This window comes from Trachemys scripta, chromosome 8 (genome assembly GCF_013100865.1).
Source record: "Trachemys scripta elegans isolate TJP31775 chromosome 8, CAS_Tse_1.0, whole genome shotgun sequence".
Taxonomy (NCBI): domain Eukaryota; kingdom Metazoa; phylum Chordata; order Testudines; family Emydidae; genus Trachemys; species Trachemys scripta.
The window spans coordinates 54137672-54156514 of record NC_048305.1 but is presented as its reverse complement, the minus strand read 5'-3'; the positions used below and the strand labels follow the sequence as shown (position 1 = coordinate 54156514).

The following is an 18843-nucleotide window of genomic DNA, read 5'->3' as shown; positions in this document are numbered from 1 at the left end:
CTTCAGGAGCAGGCAATTCATTCTCCGCCTGCTGCTGCACGGAGCTTGTTTTCCTCTCCCTGCTGGAGAAGGCGGGGTCCCCCAGCCCGGCAGGAGCTCGCTCTTGTTTTCCCCTTTCCCCGCTCCCCCCTGCCAGCCCAGCCCAGCCCCGCTCTCCTCTGTCCCTCCCTCCCGCCCCCTCGCCCTGTCTTCGCTGGCCCAATGGCTGGGATCCACGGGCCGCCCATCAGCTGATCGTGTCGTGCTCATGTCTTGAGGAAGCCAATCGGACAGCCCGGGGGCCGGCACGGGCAGCCGATAAATGGGCGAGCAGGGAACTGGCTTCTCCAGAGCCGAGCATGGGAGCACCTCGGGGAAAGTGAATACTCGCCCATCAGTCCACCTAGCCTGCCTCTCCTCTGCATCTCCTCTCCCTGCTCAGTAGCCAAGGTAACTGCTTCTGTTCCCACGGGGCGGGGGTGATGGCAAATCTCTGCCCGTTCTCTCCCATGCGTTGGGTGGCTTTGCGCGGGGACGTGTACTGGGAATGTGTCGCCCCGCGTATGGGATTGGGGGTGCTCCAGGCTGCTTCGATGCTGTTCACAGGCAGTGGGGTGGGCTAGGAGGACGCTTTGCTTAATGTGGTGGTGTTGGGTTTTGCTGCTTTCCCTTAGAAAATGGCCCTGCCCCTCTTAAATCAATGCACCCTAAGTCTGGCAGGCTGTTTGTACAGCGCCAGAGAAATCCCGCAGGGCCGGTCCCACACGGGGCTCGGCTCGGGTCTGCAAGGCTGTATTACAAGGTGACTTTGCGAATGGATCTTGTCTTTTCCTGAAATGCCTCTCCGTGTGTTTCCCTATTTCATTGTCTTGCTTCCAGTCAGTCTCCGATTCCTCGAGCAGGGAGATTCCTGCCTTGATGACAAAGGGACGGCTGGGTGTGTGGTACCTTTATTCCTGATGGTGTCTGGGGCGGGTACGCCGGCATAGCTCCCCTTTCTAGGCTGCTGTGTTTGGCTGCTTTATGTCTCCTAAGCAGCCACTCCAGGGGGCAGCTCCGATTTAGCTCTGTAAAGGGGAGGGGAAACTAGGTCGCTCAAGATCTTCTAAGGGGCTTTTCTTTGCTGGAGCTTTCTGGGACAGAAGATCTCCTCACCGTTGCTCTGCACAAAGCTCCTTAGCAGTTTCCTTAAAAAAACGAGAATGCAGGCTCCTAAGGAAGGAGAACAGGGGAGGAGGGATTTGCGTGAAGAGAGAAACAGCCATAGATCAAATTTCTTCGCTGACCATAAAGAGAAGCCGTGGGGGGCAGCAGTGGGTCCTTCAGTTGGAAGCTTTTACAGGCCCAAACCTGGACTGCCACTGTAGAGGCATGAAATCAAATGAGCAATAAATGCAGTGACAGCAAGGGGGATGCAGACAGGGAAGGGGAATCCAGGGAGGTTTGTATCATGGGGGGTGGTCTGCCTTCTGGCCAGTTGTAGGGGAGAAGCAGGCTGGTTCTGAGACCCCAGTTGTTTCCAGGCTCGAGTCACTGCAGTGCTGCTTTTATTGCCAAGAAATAAATAAAGGCAGGGAAGGGGCTGAACAAAATCTTGTCTGTGCCGGTCAGAGGGGTGGCTGCTTCTGAGAGTACCAGAGAGGGCTTGACTTGGGGGGGGGGGGGGGGGGGGGGCTGCTGGGAAGGCTGGGATAGGGTTAGCAAGGGCCAGCAGGGCTCCATGACCCCTGGCACAGCTGCTGGTGTGACAGAGGCAAATCTGCATTCCTCATATGGGACAAGGGAGTACAGTGTCTTCAGCCAAAGCAGCTACTTCTCAGAGTCAGGGGCTTTTGCCCCAAGTATGCAGAGCCAGGGGGATGTAAAAGATCCCCAGTGACCTCCAGTTGCATCCTCTGAATCTGCTACAGCTCTTCCTGTATGTGAGCAGGGCTCCATGGCGGAGAGGCCTCTTGAGTCTCTGCTGTTCAAAGGTTACTTACTTTGCCTTGGGCTGTAGTTAGGGGCCCCTCTCATCTTACTTAGCTAACAGTATTGTATATCTTCAGATCACATGGTCTGGAAATGGAGCTGTCTCTGGCAAATGGTCCTTAGTGGAATGGGGAAGGACCACAGAAGGCCCTGTCTAAGCCAAAGTGGGCAAAAATGCTGCTCCAGGGCAATGTATGTTCTGAAATTGCATTTTGTGAGTGAAGAGTTCACAGTGGAGTCAAGGAGCCTTTCTGAGGGGCTGCTGATCTCTTAATGATCATAATAGCTAGAGAGGGAAAAGACCAAGTCCATCAGCTGCCAGGGCAGGACCCAACCCCTCAGTAGTTGAGATCTCAGATATCCTGAGACCACAGGAAATCTTTGAAACCAAATGATTGTTGTAGCTGGTCCCAAACCATGTTATTGAACTGCCGTATTGATACACTGTCTGTTTCCTATAGTGTAATCTACTGTATTCAGATTCACAACTGGTGTAATCAGCTATGATGCTGTCTGGGATATTCCAGCATAACTGTCTAGGGGACACTCAGTGCACGCATCTCTCTTCTGTTGCTGAGCTGTGAAGATCTCCCACTTGGTCATTCTCTTGTATAAGGATGTGAGAACCCATTCGGAACACAGAAATATTCATGGTTGGCTTTTCCCTCCCCTCCTGGCAGGACCCCAGTAAGGCACCCCGCAGCCATGGCCACCTCAGCAAGTTCCCACCTGAGCAAAGCTATAAAGCAGATGTACATGAAGCTGCCTCAGGGTGAAAAGGTGCAAGCTATGTACATCTGGATTGATGGGACTGGGGAGCACCTGCGCTGTAAAACCCGGACGCTGGACCAAGAGCCCAAGAGCATTGAAGGTAAGAGGGCAGGTGTATGGGTGAATGCTGGGACTACAAGCAGTTGCACCCAGTGGGTTTGCAGCAATATAGGACTTGGCTTGGGTTCAAGCATCTGACCACAGAGCTGTAAAACGCTGCTGTGCTGTGGGAAGGCAAAGCTCCTTCTCTTTGAGTTGGGAGTGGGGGTGTCTCTCCCACATGGGGGAAATCTAGACCAGAGACAGTCAGTGCATTCCCGCCCTTGAGTTCTTTGTATCGAGTGCATGATGTGGGATAGCTCCCACCTCACTCCTGGTGTGTGTTTGGGAAAGTGGACAGGCTGAGCGAGATGCACTTCATAATCTCCTGATGTGGAAGGAGATCTGGAAGACCACTCTTCTCCTTGTGGGGCAGAGGTGTAAATAGAGCCGGGAATCGGTGACGTGTCCCCCATCTGCGCTAAAGGGGTGTCCGTCTGCAGGGTATTCCCAGCCTGCTGGCTCTTTACCTGTAAAGCTCTTCTGGCCCTGGGGAGATGGCAGGAAGGAAACGATGGGAAGATAATATATCCAGTGTAATTAAGAGCTTGTGTGTCTCAGAACAAACAGCCCCAACTGACATGATAATAGCATTCGGATTTCTTCACTTGTTGCCATGGCACTGGCCAGGACAGTTATAAAACCAAAGTACTGTGCATGAGCAATCAGAATGATCTCCCTGCCTCACTGAGGAAGTGGCTGGCACAGCTTGTTTGGCACCCATAGCACATGGAAGGGGATAACAATGGGGGCAGAGTTAATTTCTTCACAGCTGCTTCACATGTGCTCGCACTGCAAAAGCAGTATTCAGTGGGGGCCCTGAGCCATGCTCAACTGGAGGGGCATAGGTAGTGTAAAGGGGATGTTCTCTCTCCACAATCACTGGACTATCCAATTGATGATATTCCCCCTTCAGGCAGCTCTAGGCCTTGTGCATTCTCCCAAGGTTCCCTTCACCAGGTCTGTGCAGTTGCATCAATGTGGAGGAGCTGTTTCAGGGCCGTCCAGCAGTCTGGAGACAACTGAGGACACCGGAATCCCTCTCTCATTCCTTTTGACTTATAGCATCTCCCTGATTCCCTTTGTTTTGGCTAGGGAAACCCATCGGGGTCTTCATCTTACCATAGCGTGTTGGCTACAAGATAGGAAGTGTTCATCAAGGACGTCTGCTGTGCAGTTAGCTGAATCGGACTTCACTGATGTCCCAGCTTTTTGTTTTTCCACAGGGTAGCAAAGAGCAATTCCCTCACCCCATCTTTCAATGGGAGCAAAATCAACAAAGTGCAGTGTGTGCCAGTGTCCTTTAACAAGCAATCTTTTTTGCACAATGGTCGTGCTGAATCGGCTGGTGAACTCATCTTGGTGGTTATGGAAAGCTGCTAACCTAAAGGGGTGAATTTTTCTCTCTTGCTCTAGATCTACCTGAGTGGAACTTTGACGGCTCTAGCACCTTCCAGTCTGAGGGTTCAAACAGTGACATGTACCTTCTCCCTGCTGCCATGTTCCGGGACCCATTCCGCAAGGACCCCAACAAGCTGGTTCTTTGTGAGGTCTTCAAGTACAACCGCAAGTCAGCAGGTATGGTGCAGTGCCTCCCCCGAGAGTGGCTGCAGTAGTTCTGGGAGGGGTGAGAAGGCTTGCTCCCTCTTGGAGTAGAGGAAGGTGGGTGGAGGGGTAACTGTTAGAACAGTAGTTAATGGAAGACTATACCAAGCACCATTAATGCATTAACACTGTACAAGATATACAAATATTCCTGCCCTGAAGAGCTTGGCTATAAAGAAAACAAGATACAGTAGGCAACACCAAGGGACAAACTAGCTTAAATGTTTATCTATTCTGGTCTAGCCTCTCTTGTCACTGGCAACACGGAGATGGAGGACTATGACATAGGTCAGTGCTTGGGAATATTGAAGGACTCGTCAAGAGGAACTCCCAACGCTGGGAGGGATGTGGGGACTGAGAAATCATTCTACGGGGCAGCATGGAAGGGAGTGGGGAAAGAAGTGAATTGGGCGGTATCACTGATTGGTGGGAATAATGTGAACCTGAAGGAACAAAACCTCTGACATGTGAGATGTAGGCCTGGTCATGGATGAGTAGCTTCTGTGCACATGATTGCCAGCATATGGTTCAAGAGACTAAGAACATTATGGAACAGTACAAGGAAGTCCATAATATGGCATCAACAACCAATAGGGCACCCACTATTTAAGGCCAGCAGCCCTACCTACCACTTAGATCGTATATTAGCTAATGATGATGGTCACAGGGCAGTCTCTTTGGGTCTGAATTTCTGGGCTTCCCTAGAGGTCTGGGTGGGGAAATGAGTCCCCCAGACAGCCTGTATGGTAGTGGCTTTGTCCAGAATACATTGGCAAGTCATAGCTTCCATGGAGGGATAAGAATCTGAGCTGTTCCACCAGAGCAGCTCACCAGACTCCTTTTTTTACCAGTAGCTAGAAGCTACTCGTCCATGACCAGGCTACATCTCACATGTCAGAGGTTTTTGTTTGTGGCTAAAACATTGGTGAGCTAATAAGCTTTGTGCTTTTCTTCCATTCTAGAGTCAAACCTCCGGCACACCTGTAAACGGATTATGGATATGGTGTCCAACCAGATCCCCTGGTTTGGGATGGAGCAGGAATACACTCTTCTTGGGACAGATGGACATCCATTTGGCTGGCCTTCCAATGGCTTCCCTGGGCCCCAGGGTAAGCTTCCAGGAGTTAATATCTGAACTAGGAATAAGAGATCTCATGAATACTTAACCCCAAATCATAATGTTATCAATCACTAATTAATGGGATTAATTGGAAATGTTTAAAGTGAGACGAAAGATTCAAGGAGTTGCTAAAACTTGATCACCAAAATCTATGCTGACAATGACCAAAACTAAACAATGAAAGTAATCTTTAGTGGCTGTATGGTAATCTTACGACCTAGACCAGACACATATCTAGTGTTAATTCCATTAGTCTGCAATTCATTTAAATATGACCAGTTGGGCAGGGTTTTCAGAAGTAGGAGCTCAAGTCCCACTGACTCTGACTGGAGTCACACTCTGGAGGTACTTTGTTCTACTATTACCCCAAATGAAAGCAGTATAGAGACTTTCCTGCGACCTGTGCCTTCTGGGAACCCTTTCCTAACTGCAGTGAAGAGCACAGAGTACTCAATCACAAGCTCTTTGAAGACTATGTTCACCTTTCTTGTGCTCTGTGCTACTGCAGGTCCATATTACTGCGGCGTAGGAGCAGACAAGGCCTATGGCAGAGACATTGTGGAAGCGCATTATCGTGCATGTCTCTATGCTGGTGTTAAAATTGGAGGAACAAATGCAGAAGTGATGCCTGCACAGGTAACTACTTTGGCTTCACCTGCCATTGCAGTCAGCTGGCACCAGCCAATGATGCAATGCAGAAGCTCAGGCTGCTAAACTCTGCCGCTGCAGTCAGTATGTACCCTGGGGCTTTGCAAATGTTGAGGGTGCAGAGGGGGTGAACAGCATCTTGCAGCAAATGGTTCTTCACCAAACTGAGCCAATGGTTCTTTTTTTTTTCTCTCTCTGCTCTCTGTAGTGGGAATTTCAGGTGGGCCCGTGCGAAGGGATTGAGATGGGGGATCACCTCTGGATTGCACGCTTCATCCTACATCGGGTGTGTGAAGACTTTGGGGTAATCGTGTCCTTCGATCCCAAACCCATCTCTGGGAATTGGAATGGAGCCGGTTGCCACACCAACTTCAGCACCAAGTCCATGAGGGAGGAAGGAGGCCTCAAGTAAGTTTCTCTGCAACTGGGCTAGTTGCATCAGTCTGGCAAACTCAGCTAGGGAAAGTGGACTTTACCAACAGCAGCAAGACTTCTACAGAGCTGAGACTGCACCTGAGGCACTAGTTGGCTTGCCAGGGGAATAGTGACATGTCTTGCTCCATGCAAAAGATTTTTGGCTTGAATACCCCCCAGAGATTCTAGATTTATTTTATTTTTTTTAATTACCTGGAACTGAACTCCCTTCCCACTGTAGCTGTTGCACCCAGAGGTTGTCTGCACTGAAGATTGAGGAAATTCCCCCAGTAGTGGTCTAACACTGGTACAGTTCCACCAGCACTAGTAATGGTGGAAGTGCTAATAGACGAGGGACAGCTGTTCTTACCACTGTCTAACACTGGATTACCCACCTCTGTAAAAAGGCCTGTACTCCATCTATAGCAGGAGTTTATCTCGTGCTAGACCAAAGGAGGGAGAATTTCTGCCTCACTGTAAACAAGGCCAAATATTGAAAGTAGATTCAGATTGGACTATTCTTAGACCATTGACTTACAGATTCCACTGTACTTGAGAGTCTGGGACTTTGTTTTTCAGGGACTAGATTGTACTTTTCAAGTACAAGGGAATTCTGTTAAGGATCCACTTGGCCATTTCTCTGCCCACTCCTCCCCCGTAACTTCAATGGGTGCATTCAGATTATCACTACACTTGCAGAACTCATAAGCTTCCGAAATAATAAAACGTGTCAAAGCACAACCTGTGTCTTCCCAAGGATAAATTTACCAGGCATATTTAGTGGCAATGCAACTCAGCCAAATTATTGGTTCTAACTGGTACCCCCACAAGCTGTAATGTTCTTTACTTCCAGTCAGTGAGAGTCTTACCTGCCTTTGGGATCCCCCAAAAAATTCGGAGAGCCTCACTGGTCAGAATAGGCAAGGAGGGGAAAACACCCAGCCCCACATGCAGGGGAACTAGCTGTAGGAAAGTAGGATTTGAACCATGTAACCAAGTGATACAGTGGATTCAGTTTCCCAAAGAAACTCACTATCAATGAGAGGAAGGGTCCCATGGCTGGTACTAGCTGGAATGGGAATGCTTGCAGATAAGGGACTGAAACATGGGATTTGTGTGCTTGGGTGGGGTATGGGAGAAAGCCAAGTGGGTGAGTTCCTGCCAACATTATCTATGGCCAAGTGAACAGCAGTACAGCCAATGTTCTTGCCAAAGGCTCACAACCTCCCGCCTTCTGTTTCCAGGTATATAGAAGAGGCCATTGAGAAGCTCGGCAAACGGCACCAGTACCATATCCGCGCTTACGACCCAAAAGGGGGGCTGGACAACGCCAGGCGCCTGACAGGCTTCCACGAGACATCCAGCATCCACGAATTCTCTGCTGGCGTGGCCAACCGTGGGGCCAGTATCCGTATCCCCAGAAATGTGGGCCAAGAAAAGCAGGGCTACTTCGAGGACCGCCGGCCCTCTGCCAACTGCGACCCTTATGCTGTGACGGAGGCACTAATCCGTACATGTCTTCTCAACGAAACCGGGGATGAGCCCTTTGAGTACAAGAACTAAGTGGACTGCCCCCTGAGAGACACCGCCTACCCCCAAATGTCCCTTCTAGATGTAATTTTGAGGGCACAAGTTACCACTTTGTTTGTGTCCCAGTAACTCTTGTTGTGTTGGGGGGAGGGAGCATTTAGTTCTTGTTGATGTCTCATTGTTGATGCTTGAGAGGAGGAGTGTGCGTTAGAGAAGAATTTTAACCACTGTTTTGTCTAATTCATCTGTATGTCTGACAGGACCCAGTGGCTTCCATGGACACAGGGTGATAGGCTGAAGGAAGGTGGATGGACAAGAGGCTGTAGTGGGTTTTGCCCAAGAGAGTCTAACTCCCATGATAATGACATACATAACTAGCTCTCCATAGACCAATTGTCCTCGGATTAGAGTTATTCGGGGGAGAAAGGAGTAAAGCAGCTATGATAGATTCTGACCCCTTTGCACATTTACACATGGGGGGGGAAATTTCCCTTCTCTGGCTTTGATAAGACTCTTGGGCATCTTCTTGCATTCTGCTGTCCCAGCTAAATGTGGGAGCTGGTAGCAAAATTCCTCCTTGTTCTGTCATTGGAAGCCACTCGATCTCCTGTGTATAACACAGAGTGAAGTAGTATTTTTTTATATTTAAATGTAAAAACAAAAAAAACTATATATAAATTTTTTTTTAAAAAAAAGACGTTCCAATAACTCAGCCAGCTAGAGCAGGCGGGTTCCTGAAGGTACTGTTGGAGGTGGAACTCCAGCGTGGGCTAGAGCAGAGGGTAGAATGGGGGGTGGGAGGGGGTCCAGGAGGCAAGTTGACTGACTTTTTTTTTTTTTTTTTTTAAACTTTGAAGTGTGGCTTTGCCATTCTTGGCAGGGCATTGGTTCAGCACTTGGAACTAGCAGTAACGATCATAACTTAAACTCGAGCTGATGCGGGTGCGTGGCATGGCTGAAACACAAGAAGATGCTCTAAATTATGAGTTGGCTGGTCAACTTAACTGTGTTAGCGATGGGGTCGTGGGTGTTTTATTTTCCAGTGGGATTAGCATGTCACTAAAGCAGGGCTTTTGATAAAAAGAAACAAGTTTTAGATTTTAATAATGTTTTTAGTGTTTCTAAAGTTGTACAGTTTTACAGAGACCATTGGTGTTAACTGTTGATATGTCCAGGCACGCAAACTGCCTGCCACCTAGCCAGGACTACACTAATGAGGGGGCTCTGTGCCCCCCCCCCCCCCCCCCAGGCTGCCCCTAAGTTCTCTCAGGGGAATGCCCAGTGGGTTCAAACGTTCTGAGATTTTGGATGGTGCCAATATATGCCATTGCATTTGGATTTACGAATAGTTTCTTTTATAATAACAAAAAACCTTAATTCTGACTTCTTTCTCTCTGTGGTTTTATTCCTCTGAAATGTCATGGCGTGGGCTCTTAGCTATCTGGAGGGATTTCAGCCTGGATTTTCTCTCTCTCCTGGGATAAGATGGGGAATCCTAGACACACATGTTCATTCTCTGGGCAAAATGCCATTGTTGGCCTGGAGGAACTCTTGGGATTAGGGTTGCCAATTTTGGTCAGATGTAGGTTTCATTGCATGACATAATCTTTAATTCCTGGAGACTCCTGGACAATCCAAGTAGGGGGTGCCAACCCACCATCGATGAGCTGGGGAACTCAGACATGGGATCTTCATTTAAAAAGCCCCCCCAAATCTGAAGCCATTCAGTTGTGTAAGAACACATTTTACAAAGCCGTTTGGCCAAATTCAGCTCATTATGCCTGCATCTGTGTACCTGAAATGGGGCTGTGACCTGCTATTGTTCACATTAGTTTTCCTCGAGTTGTCTGCCCTGAAAGAGTCCAACAAATCAAACCCCCTTCTCTTCAGAAGCGGTTAATGCAGGAACCTGGGGCTAGTACCAATGACTTGCCTCATACAATTTTCTAAACAGAAGGCCTAAGTGGTGTTGACTGCCTGCAAATCCTGTCTGTTTCACTTGGGATCAGGGTCACTGTGATAAAGAATTAATCTCACATTTCCTAATTCAAAAGTCAGACTCCTAGGGTGGGACTTTCAAAAATGCCCCATGTTAGCCTTCCTCTGCTCCCATCTTGGGCGTTTTATTGTTGACTGCAGTGGAAACAGCTAAGCCAAGGGCAAGTGCTTTTGTGTATCCCACACATAATCTTTCTAGACAAATGTTTATCATTCTTAACTTCCCACACTACTTGAGATGGGCCTCACCTTCCTCAAACCATAGAGTCCATGTGTTGAAAGTGACCTCTAGCTCCAGCCCCTTGGAAGACTCCGTGAAGCATCTACTTTCCTAGTTGTGCTAGATAGCCTCTGGTAGGAGATGCCCTTACAGAATTCACATAATGTTACTGGAGAAACCGTGGTGCTCAGTGCATGGGGCAAGTCTGTACCTAGGGTTCTGTGGTAGCCTAGATGCCAACAGGTTCCTGAAAGTGAAGGCTGGTAATATAAGACCAGGCTAGCTGGGTCTGACTATCCAGGTCCATCAATAGAAGAATGGATGGGAAAATGAGTGTTTGCCCTACACAGCCTGGATGGCAGCAAAGACTTTCATAACTCCAGCCACCAAAAGAAAGGCTGCATGCATGATTCAGATGGGCTGTTGCTCTAGCCTCTAAGGCATACTAGGCCTGATGATGCTGGCACTGCTGAGAAGGGGGAAGCTTGGCCATTACACGCCCCAAGGAATACTGGTTGAGGGAAGAGTACAGCTCACTCAGGTTTTTCTGTTGTGCTGAATGTTTGTGAGGCACCCCACTGTGGCCATGGTACTTTGTGCAAGGCTGGGCTTCTCACAGGTGCAGAGGGGAGTTATGTGCCCAAAGCCAAGGAGATGTGGGAATTAAATGCTGACCTGGCTCCTGTGAGTATCCCAGCCTGAATACTTTGATAAAGGTGAAAAACATAACTCTCCTCAGAGCTGACAGGATTTCTGCTTAAACACTGACTCACCTGTTTTCCTAAAACAACAAAGCAGCTTTCCACACACAAAGTCACCCTTCATGGCAACAGCCCTGCTGTAGGTGCACAACTCAGAGATTAAAGTGTAAGTGGCCCTCCCTGGAGGGGCAGTGTGGGCTGGCAGCTAGGCTAAGGGAATGGGAGCAGGAAATGTGAGTTCTAGTCCCAGCTGTGCAATATGCTTGCTGGGTGACCTTGGACAAGGTAGTTTAACATCTCTCCCTCCTCTTCTGTCCTGGTAACGTGGGGAGGCTGCTTACTTAACGAGTGGCCTGTGGCTTAAATCATAAACCGGGTCTGTCCTCGGTTAGCAATGCTACAGAAATGCATGTTATTAAAGGGCAGTCTGAATCCTCTCCTGCATATGATGCTTTGTCTACCCTTAGATCACAGTGCTTTGGGATAGTTTTGGGCTACTATAATATGCTGCCTATGGATCACTCCCCTGTTTTTAACATGCAGCTACTTCCGGGGTGGAACATGTCAGCAACACAAGTGAAGAATGAATTGTGCAGAGGGGCTTTAAGGTAGCAGAAAGTGATTAACACTCTTGACCAAATTCAAATTTGGGGTAATGTTCCTGCTCATGTCAGACGTGTCATGGGTGTTGTATGACCAGCCGTGAGTGGTGATGATCTCAGCCTTACCCCTGTGACCAGGAGCACCAGCGCCGTTCTTTCTGTGCTTCCTCCCTCCATCCTGGCTGTCAGTTCAGCACTGCCAAGCGTTCTCCCACCCCCACCTATCCCCATCACTGTCCTAAAGAGCCTGGGATTTCATTGGACATCTTCCCTCCAGCACCGATCAGGCCTCACCCTGGGTAAGCTTGAGATTTGACAAGCTCCCTGCCCATTGTGGCACACATGTAGGTGCCAAGAATCCAGCTGTTTCTTCTTCTTCATCTTGACATCCCACTTTTGTTTCTTATGGAGTCTTTCCCCTCACATCTTATTCTTAAAATAGCCCAAGGCTGCACGTTCCCCTCAGATCTTCCATGAGGACTAGTCCTGTCCCCCTGCAAAGCAAGCAGCCGAATAACATCCTTCCCAGAGTAAGCACTCCCAGAGCACCCTGAATTTGCAGACAAAAAGCCACCCCAAAACTCCTGTGCATGCTGTTATCTTTAACAATCACCCATTTGAGGCTCAGTAAGGCCAAAGATCTGCTTGAGTCCCTCTCTCTCCCAATTCTTTCCCTGGTTCTTGTAGCAAGTGGGAGCCACATGCTCACCTTTATTACATATGCGAATGAGCAAAATAGTAGAAAAAGCCCCTGAACACGTGGCTTTTGATAGCAGAACTACTGTCCACTGGACATTCCCAAATGTGGCTGAGATATTTGAGTGGAGATCCACTAAGTTAGACTAGTAGTAATCCCCTTTTATCTCCCTTAGTGGGGAGAAGATGCCAGCCTAGAAGGGTTTGCTGGAGCCTGTGTGTTTTGAATAGCCAGGGGTAATAGAGCAGAGGATTAGGCTTTTCAGAGTTATGCACTTTTTTTTTTTTTTTTTTTGCAGGCTGCACCTATTATTTCCTGTGCAAGCCCCCAGATCCATCTCCCAGGGAGACAGAACCAGGCAGGCAGACATTTGTAATAGAGTTTTTACTCTCCTCCAGAGGTTCCCCAGGCACAAAAGAGGGCATGTGATCCCAGGTTAGCCCATGAAGTGTGCTGAGGGCCAAAGGCTGCAGGGGAGGGGCATCTGTGTTTTATGCTAGGGCTAAGTGCAACCCATTAACCTACAAATGGCAGTGGAGGACATGGGGCCTTTTTATTATGTACATATAAAGGGTTACATGGAGGCCCATAGGAGGTGCTTGGAAATGACATGATCAAATGCCTTTGAATTGACAGGCACCAATAAAATAATGGCACTGTCTCCCCAAGTCCATTGCTTCTCAAGTTGTCTAACATACTAATTAAAACCTGGTACTTGTAATTTATAACAGCACTGCTTTGTTCTCTGCTGATAAAAGAATTAAATCTACTTACATTTAACAGGTCCAATAAATACTGGGCTGAAATTTGATAACCATCATTGTTAAACTATAAAACTGATTTCCACATTTTAAAATCTAATTTATCTACTTTTTTAATTAACCCCCCCCCCCCCCCCCCCCCAAGCCTAAATTAACAGACTCCTTCACTGATAGGGAGAAAAAAAATGCTTTCTTTTCAGAAAACCTCATCTGTAAATCTTCATTTTTGAGTCGCTTATTATTATCTGGGCATTACCTCTTAGTTAGTTAGAGTGCAAAGAGCTCATGTTTTGAGATTGGGACTGTTAAAAAGTAAAAATTCTTCACATGAAATCCTCAGAAGATGAACTTACTATTTTTTTAAATCAAATGTTTTGACTCCTGCACTAAGCTATTAAAAAAAAGTAAATTGGTTTTACGTTCACATTTTAAGGCAACGTTAATAAACAATGATGCAAAAGTACATTCTTCATAAAAATAGAAACATAATTGACAGACAATTCAAACCTTGCTCTATAATGCCAGTAAAATACGAAACATGCAGACTGAAGGCAGTCAGAATGAAATCACCATCTTTTGGATGCACTTGTCAATTGCATCCTTTTTTGTGAACCGCAGCCTTCTCAAATCTAATTACCAGGCAGAGAAACATTGAGACAAGTGTTAAGCTCTCTAATGTTCCAAACTCTTTCTGATTCTCTTCTGATGCAATCAAAATAAGATTATCCACAAGTCTCTTCAAAGGTTTGACTGTGCAAGTGAAGATGATTTAACTGTTATCACCCTCCTAGGTTCAGTCATTCTAGCCCAATTATTTTTTGTGTGGAGGTGCCTGGGAATGAAATTTTCCATGCAAATCCCTTATTTATTATGAACTCTTATTGCAAGTTTCTTCTGTATTTTTCCTGTTAAATTTTCACAGTGCCCTGAAGGATACCAAATGTCTCAATGTCAATTCCTTTTTCATGCTACAGTAGAGCTGTTTGATCTTCATGGATCTCTCTGTAAATCAGCCTTTATGCCATACAACATCAGCCTCTGTACTCACTACTAAGCCTTTCTTCCTGAATGCAGCTTCCATGAGGTCAAACACGTGCTTTGATGGGGTATTTAAGCAACCATTGGAATGATTAGCGATTATCTTTGAGAACTCATGGAGGACGGGTGAAGTCCCAGAGGACTAGAGAAGGTCAAACTTTGTACCTATCTTTAAAAAGGGGAACACAAAGGACCTGGGGAATTAGAGACCAGTCAGCCTAACTGCTGTACCTGGAAAGTTACTGGAACAAATTAGAAGTAGCTAACGATGAGTGAAGTAAGCCAGGCCCTGTCACTTTGCCTGGGGGCCAGGCTCTACAAAGCAGCCTATTAAAGCAGAGCACAAGGGTTGCTCCACCTGAGTGATTGTTAATGTGTGTTGGTTACCCTAAGGAACAGCAGATTGGGTCTTCCCTAGCCTTTGGGCTCTGTGAGAAGAGCAGTGGCTCTGATCTGAATCCTGGACTGCAGCAACAGTTTCAGTGGAGAAGGTGGGTGATGGGGTGTCCTGCTTGCTTCACTTTTTATTTCTAACCTTTCAAGTCTGTTTTCATTTCCCCCTGCTTTGTGCCCCTCCAGCAAACCTCCCCCACGTGCACAGTCTTAGAGTCGTGTTGCTGGAGGCAAAAGGAGTATCTGTGTTGGCTGAGGGCCCCAGCTGAATGTTCCAATCAGCTGTTATTTATACCACAGCTTCCAGCTCACCCTCATGGACGCCAACCGCTACTGGTAGGGTGGGGCAAGCAGGGGGGCGTGTGTCGGGGAGGTGTGGGCAGAGCATGTGGCAGGGAGGGGCTGGGGCTCTTGAAACCGGCTCTGACTCAGCCCTTTCTCCCTTTGGATCCCCACCAAACCCAGGATCCTGTCTGCCTGCTGGGCGCTGACACTGCTGCTGATTGTGGGGGTCCTGGCTGGGACCCCTGAGTCCCCTGGCTAAACCTGGAGTCGGGGGCCAGGCAGCCTGGCTCTGTCCCTCCAGCCAGAGCTATGGTGGGGCCCTGATGCCCGAAAAGGTGGGGGGGCCCCTTCCCAGTTCCAAAGGCTCTTTCCTCTCCTGGAAAATGAGACCGGCTCCATCTTGGTGCAGCCCCCAGCTGCGTTATGTTCACACGGCATGTGGGCTGGCTGGGATGTAGGCTGCATTTCCTCAGTCCCTGGAAAAATCATGGAGCAAGTCCAGAATTTATTCCTTGAGAAGCACTTTGAGGAGAGAAAAGTGATTAGGAACAGTCAGCATGAATTCACCAAGCGCAAGTCATGCCTGACTAACCTAATTGCCTTCTATGATGAGATAACTGGCTCTGTGGATGAGGGGAAAGCAGTGGACGTGATATTCCTTGACTTTAGCAAAGCTTTTGATACGGTCTCCCACAGTATTCTTGCCAACAAGTTAAAGAAGTATGGGCTGGATGAATGGACTATAAGGTAGATAGAAAGCTGGCTAGATCGTTGGGCTCAATGGGTAGAGATCAATGGCTCCATGTCTAGTTCGCAGCTGGTATCAAGTGGAGTGCCCCAAGGGTCGGTCCTGGGGCTGGTTTTGTTCAATATCTTCATTAATGATCTGAAGGATGGCGTGGACTGCACCCTCTGCAAGTTTGCAGATGACACTAAACTGGGAGGAGTGATAGATACGCTGGATAGGATACAGAGGGACCTAGACAAATTAGAGGATTGTGCCAAAAGAAATCTGATGAGGTTCAACAAGGACAAGTGCAGAGTCCTTTACTTAGGACAGAAGAATCCCATGCACTGCTACAGACTAGGGACCAAATGGGTAGGCAGCAATTCTGCAGAAAAGGGGTTACAGTGGACAAGAAGCTGGATATGAGTCGACGGTGTGCCCTTGTTGCCAAGAAGGCTAACGGCATTTTGGGCTGTATAAGTAAGGGCATTGCCAGCAGATTGAGGGATGTGATTATTCCCCTCTATTCGACATTGGTGAGGCCTCATCTGGAGTACTGTGTCCAGTTTTGGGCCCCACGCTACAAGAAGGATGTGGAAAAATTGGAGAGAGTCCAGCGGAGGGCAACAAAAATGATCAAGGGGCTGGGGCACGTAACTTACAAGGAGAGGCTGAGGGAACTGGGCTTGTTTAGTCTGCAGAAGAGAAGAGTGAGGGGGGATTTGATAGCAGCCTTCAACTACCTGAAGGGGGGTTCCAAAGAGGATGGCTCTACACTGTTCTCAGTGGTAGCAGATGACAGAACAAGGAGTAATGGTCTCAAGTTGCAGTGGGGGAGGTTTAGGTTGGATATTAGGAAACACCGTTTCACTAGGAGGGTGGTGAAGCACTGGAATGGGTTACCTAGGGAGGTGGTGGAATCTCCTTCCTTAGAGGTTTTTAATCCCCGGCTTGGCAAAGCCCTGGCTGGGATGATTTAGTTGGTGTCGGTTCTGCTTTGAGCAGGGGGTTGGACTAGATGACCTCCTGAGGTCCCTTCCAACCCTGATATTCTAGGATTCCATGTGTAGGACCATGGCTATCCTTAGGCATACGCAGCTTATGCAGCTACGTAGGGCACCCAAAAATTTGGGGCACCACCGAGACAGCAGGTAAGAGCAGATCGGTTCCTGCACACCCAGTGCGTGCTGCAGCCTCCTTAGGCAGGGGCCATATTCACGGAGCCGAATGTGCCGTCGTGGCACATTCTGCGAGAGGGATAGGGTACAGGGGTCTCTGCAGGGAACTATGAGTCTCTGCCAGGGCTTTGGAGCTGTGCTCCAGCCCCAGGCAAAAATCTGCAGCTGCACTGCTCCGGAGCTGCTCCATGCTCCAGCTCTGGGCTCCGCTCCGAAGCCCTGCTCTCCGCTGCCATGAGGTGGGCCGGGTGGCTCAGTATCCTTTGCTGCCTTGTCCCTCCTTCCCCACTCCCCCCCTCGAGGCTGCGAGCCTGGGCTGCTGCAGCATCTGCTGCATACGAAGCTCAGTGTGTGTCAGCAATGCGGGGAGGGGGGTTCTTCTGGGGGTCCATGGTGGGGGTGGTGGTTGTGCCCCAAGTCGGGCATAGGGGCACCAGCTGAATAATACTGGGTAGGGTCCCATAAATCCTAAGGACAGATGAGAAGAGTGTCGAGAAGACAGACTCCCTTCCCCGAGGGGCTTGCAAGCTAGATACAGTGCAATGGTCACTAATATTACAGAGCAAAATATCAAGTAGTGACCAGCTCACTGGAACTGCTTCTTGAGAGCACTGGTCATTTTTTCATAACAAAACCCCATGGCTTTTAATTAAGAGACCCCCTAAGAGTCATGGGATTTTTTTGTATCCAAAATCATGGCTGTGCCAAAACCCACTGCCTAAATTACGATCCATGATGTAGAGCTTCCCTGTCCAATATTTTTTCATTAAAATCCTATAACCGTTTGTAATGAAGACCCACCACTACACAAAGCTTCTCAGGAAGGCTTAATAAGCAGTTCTCTTACTGAGCTGAAACATACAAGAGTGTTCAGTAACTACCTATGAAAGCTTATGCCCAAATAAATCTCTTAATCTTTAAGGTGCCACTGGACTCCTTGTTGTATTCACAAAGTATCTTAAAATTGGATCTGCAATCAGAATCTTTCATATCAAAGTTCCTATGTAGTGGCAGATTCAAAGACATAGTAGATGAGGGAAGGGATAAACATCACTAAGTAATATAGTGACTGGGTATTTCTTATTATAGACTGGATGGCGTTCAGTATAACTCAACATGTGGTTTAGATTCTTCATTTAAATTACTTTCTACAGCAACATGACCAACAACAAGAAGAGCTGAGTGAACTATTTGTTTCAAATAATATAGTTGCCAATTTGGCTTCTTTTTGCAGAGCAATTTGGCCATGAACCAACCTGGATTTTCTTCACATGTGTTCATTAGTAGTAATGATTCACCAGATCGTTGGGATAAATAATTTTCAGATTGTGGGTTTTTCAGATTGTCGACTGTTTGCTCTTCATTATTTGTGGTGTGTGGTTGGTCGCCTGAATCACATGGCATTGTTTCTGCTTACTGAAAAAGTTTGTCCTCCAATCAGCAACAGAATAACAAATAGTACTAACTAATGCATTTCCAGCCTGAAATTTCAGACAAATAATCATTCTTGGTAAATCTGCGAAACTGTAACTAAAAGTTCCCTAGTGCATGTTAACATAGCGCTGTTTAACACATTGGTGCACTTTAGAAATCACACCCCTGTTAAGCGCACATTGCTGCCTCGCGTAGCCAAGCCCTATGGTTGTAATCCTTGTCCTTCCTCCACCCTTTGCTTGTCATCCCTTACTGTCTAAATACACCCCTATCTTGCGAATGCTTATGCGACTCTTTAAATTTACTCATGTGAGTAGCCCCACTGAAATCAATGGGGCTGCTCACATGAGTAAGTTAAGGAGGTGCAGAATCAGGGCCAAAGACTGTAAGCTCTTTGGCCAGAGACCTGCCCTTAAGTGCTGGGAAAGACCATGTACGTCTATGACAACATAGAAATGAGGGCCCGTGGTCAGGAATCAAGACCAGTAGCTGAGCTAGTCTCCAGCCAACTTGCAAGTTGCCTGATTGTCCATGACACCTGATTGGCTGGAGGGACCAGCAGTCTGGGTATTAAGCCATAGCAGCAGCTCACTGGCTGCTCAATGCTCACACCCATCACTATGATGTCTTTTGGGTTTCTGCCTTACACCCAGCCTTGCCTTAGTCATGGCC

General features: G+C 47.9%; 1 protein-coding gene across 1 annotated transcript; it reads left to right on the top strand.

Moving 5' to 3' along the window:
• Positions 1 to 272: 272 nt before the first annotated feature.
• Positions 273 to 9520, top strand: GLUL (glutamate-ammonia ligase). The gene is made up of 7 exons (XM_034779294.1): positions 273 to 429; positions 2631 to 2821; positions 4237 to 4398; positions 5388 to 5534; positions 6054 to 6181; positions 6402 to 6601; positions 7852 to 9520. Exons 2-7 carry the CDS (start codon positions 2656 to 2658, stop codon positions 8168 to 8170), a joined length of 1122 nt encoding a protein of 373 aa, XP_034635185.1. The 5' UTR covers positions 273 to 429; positions 2631 to 2655; the 3' UTR covers positions 8171 to 9520.
• The last annotated feature ends 9323 nt before the right edge of the window (positions 9521 to 18843 follow it).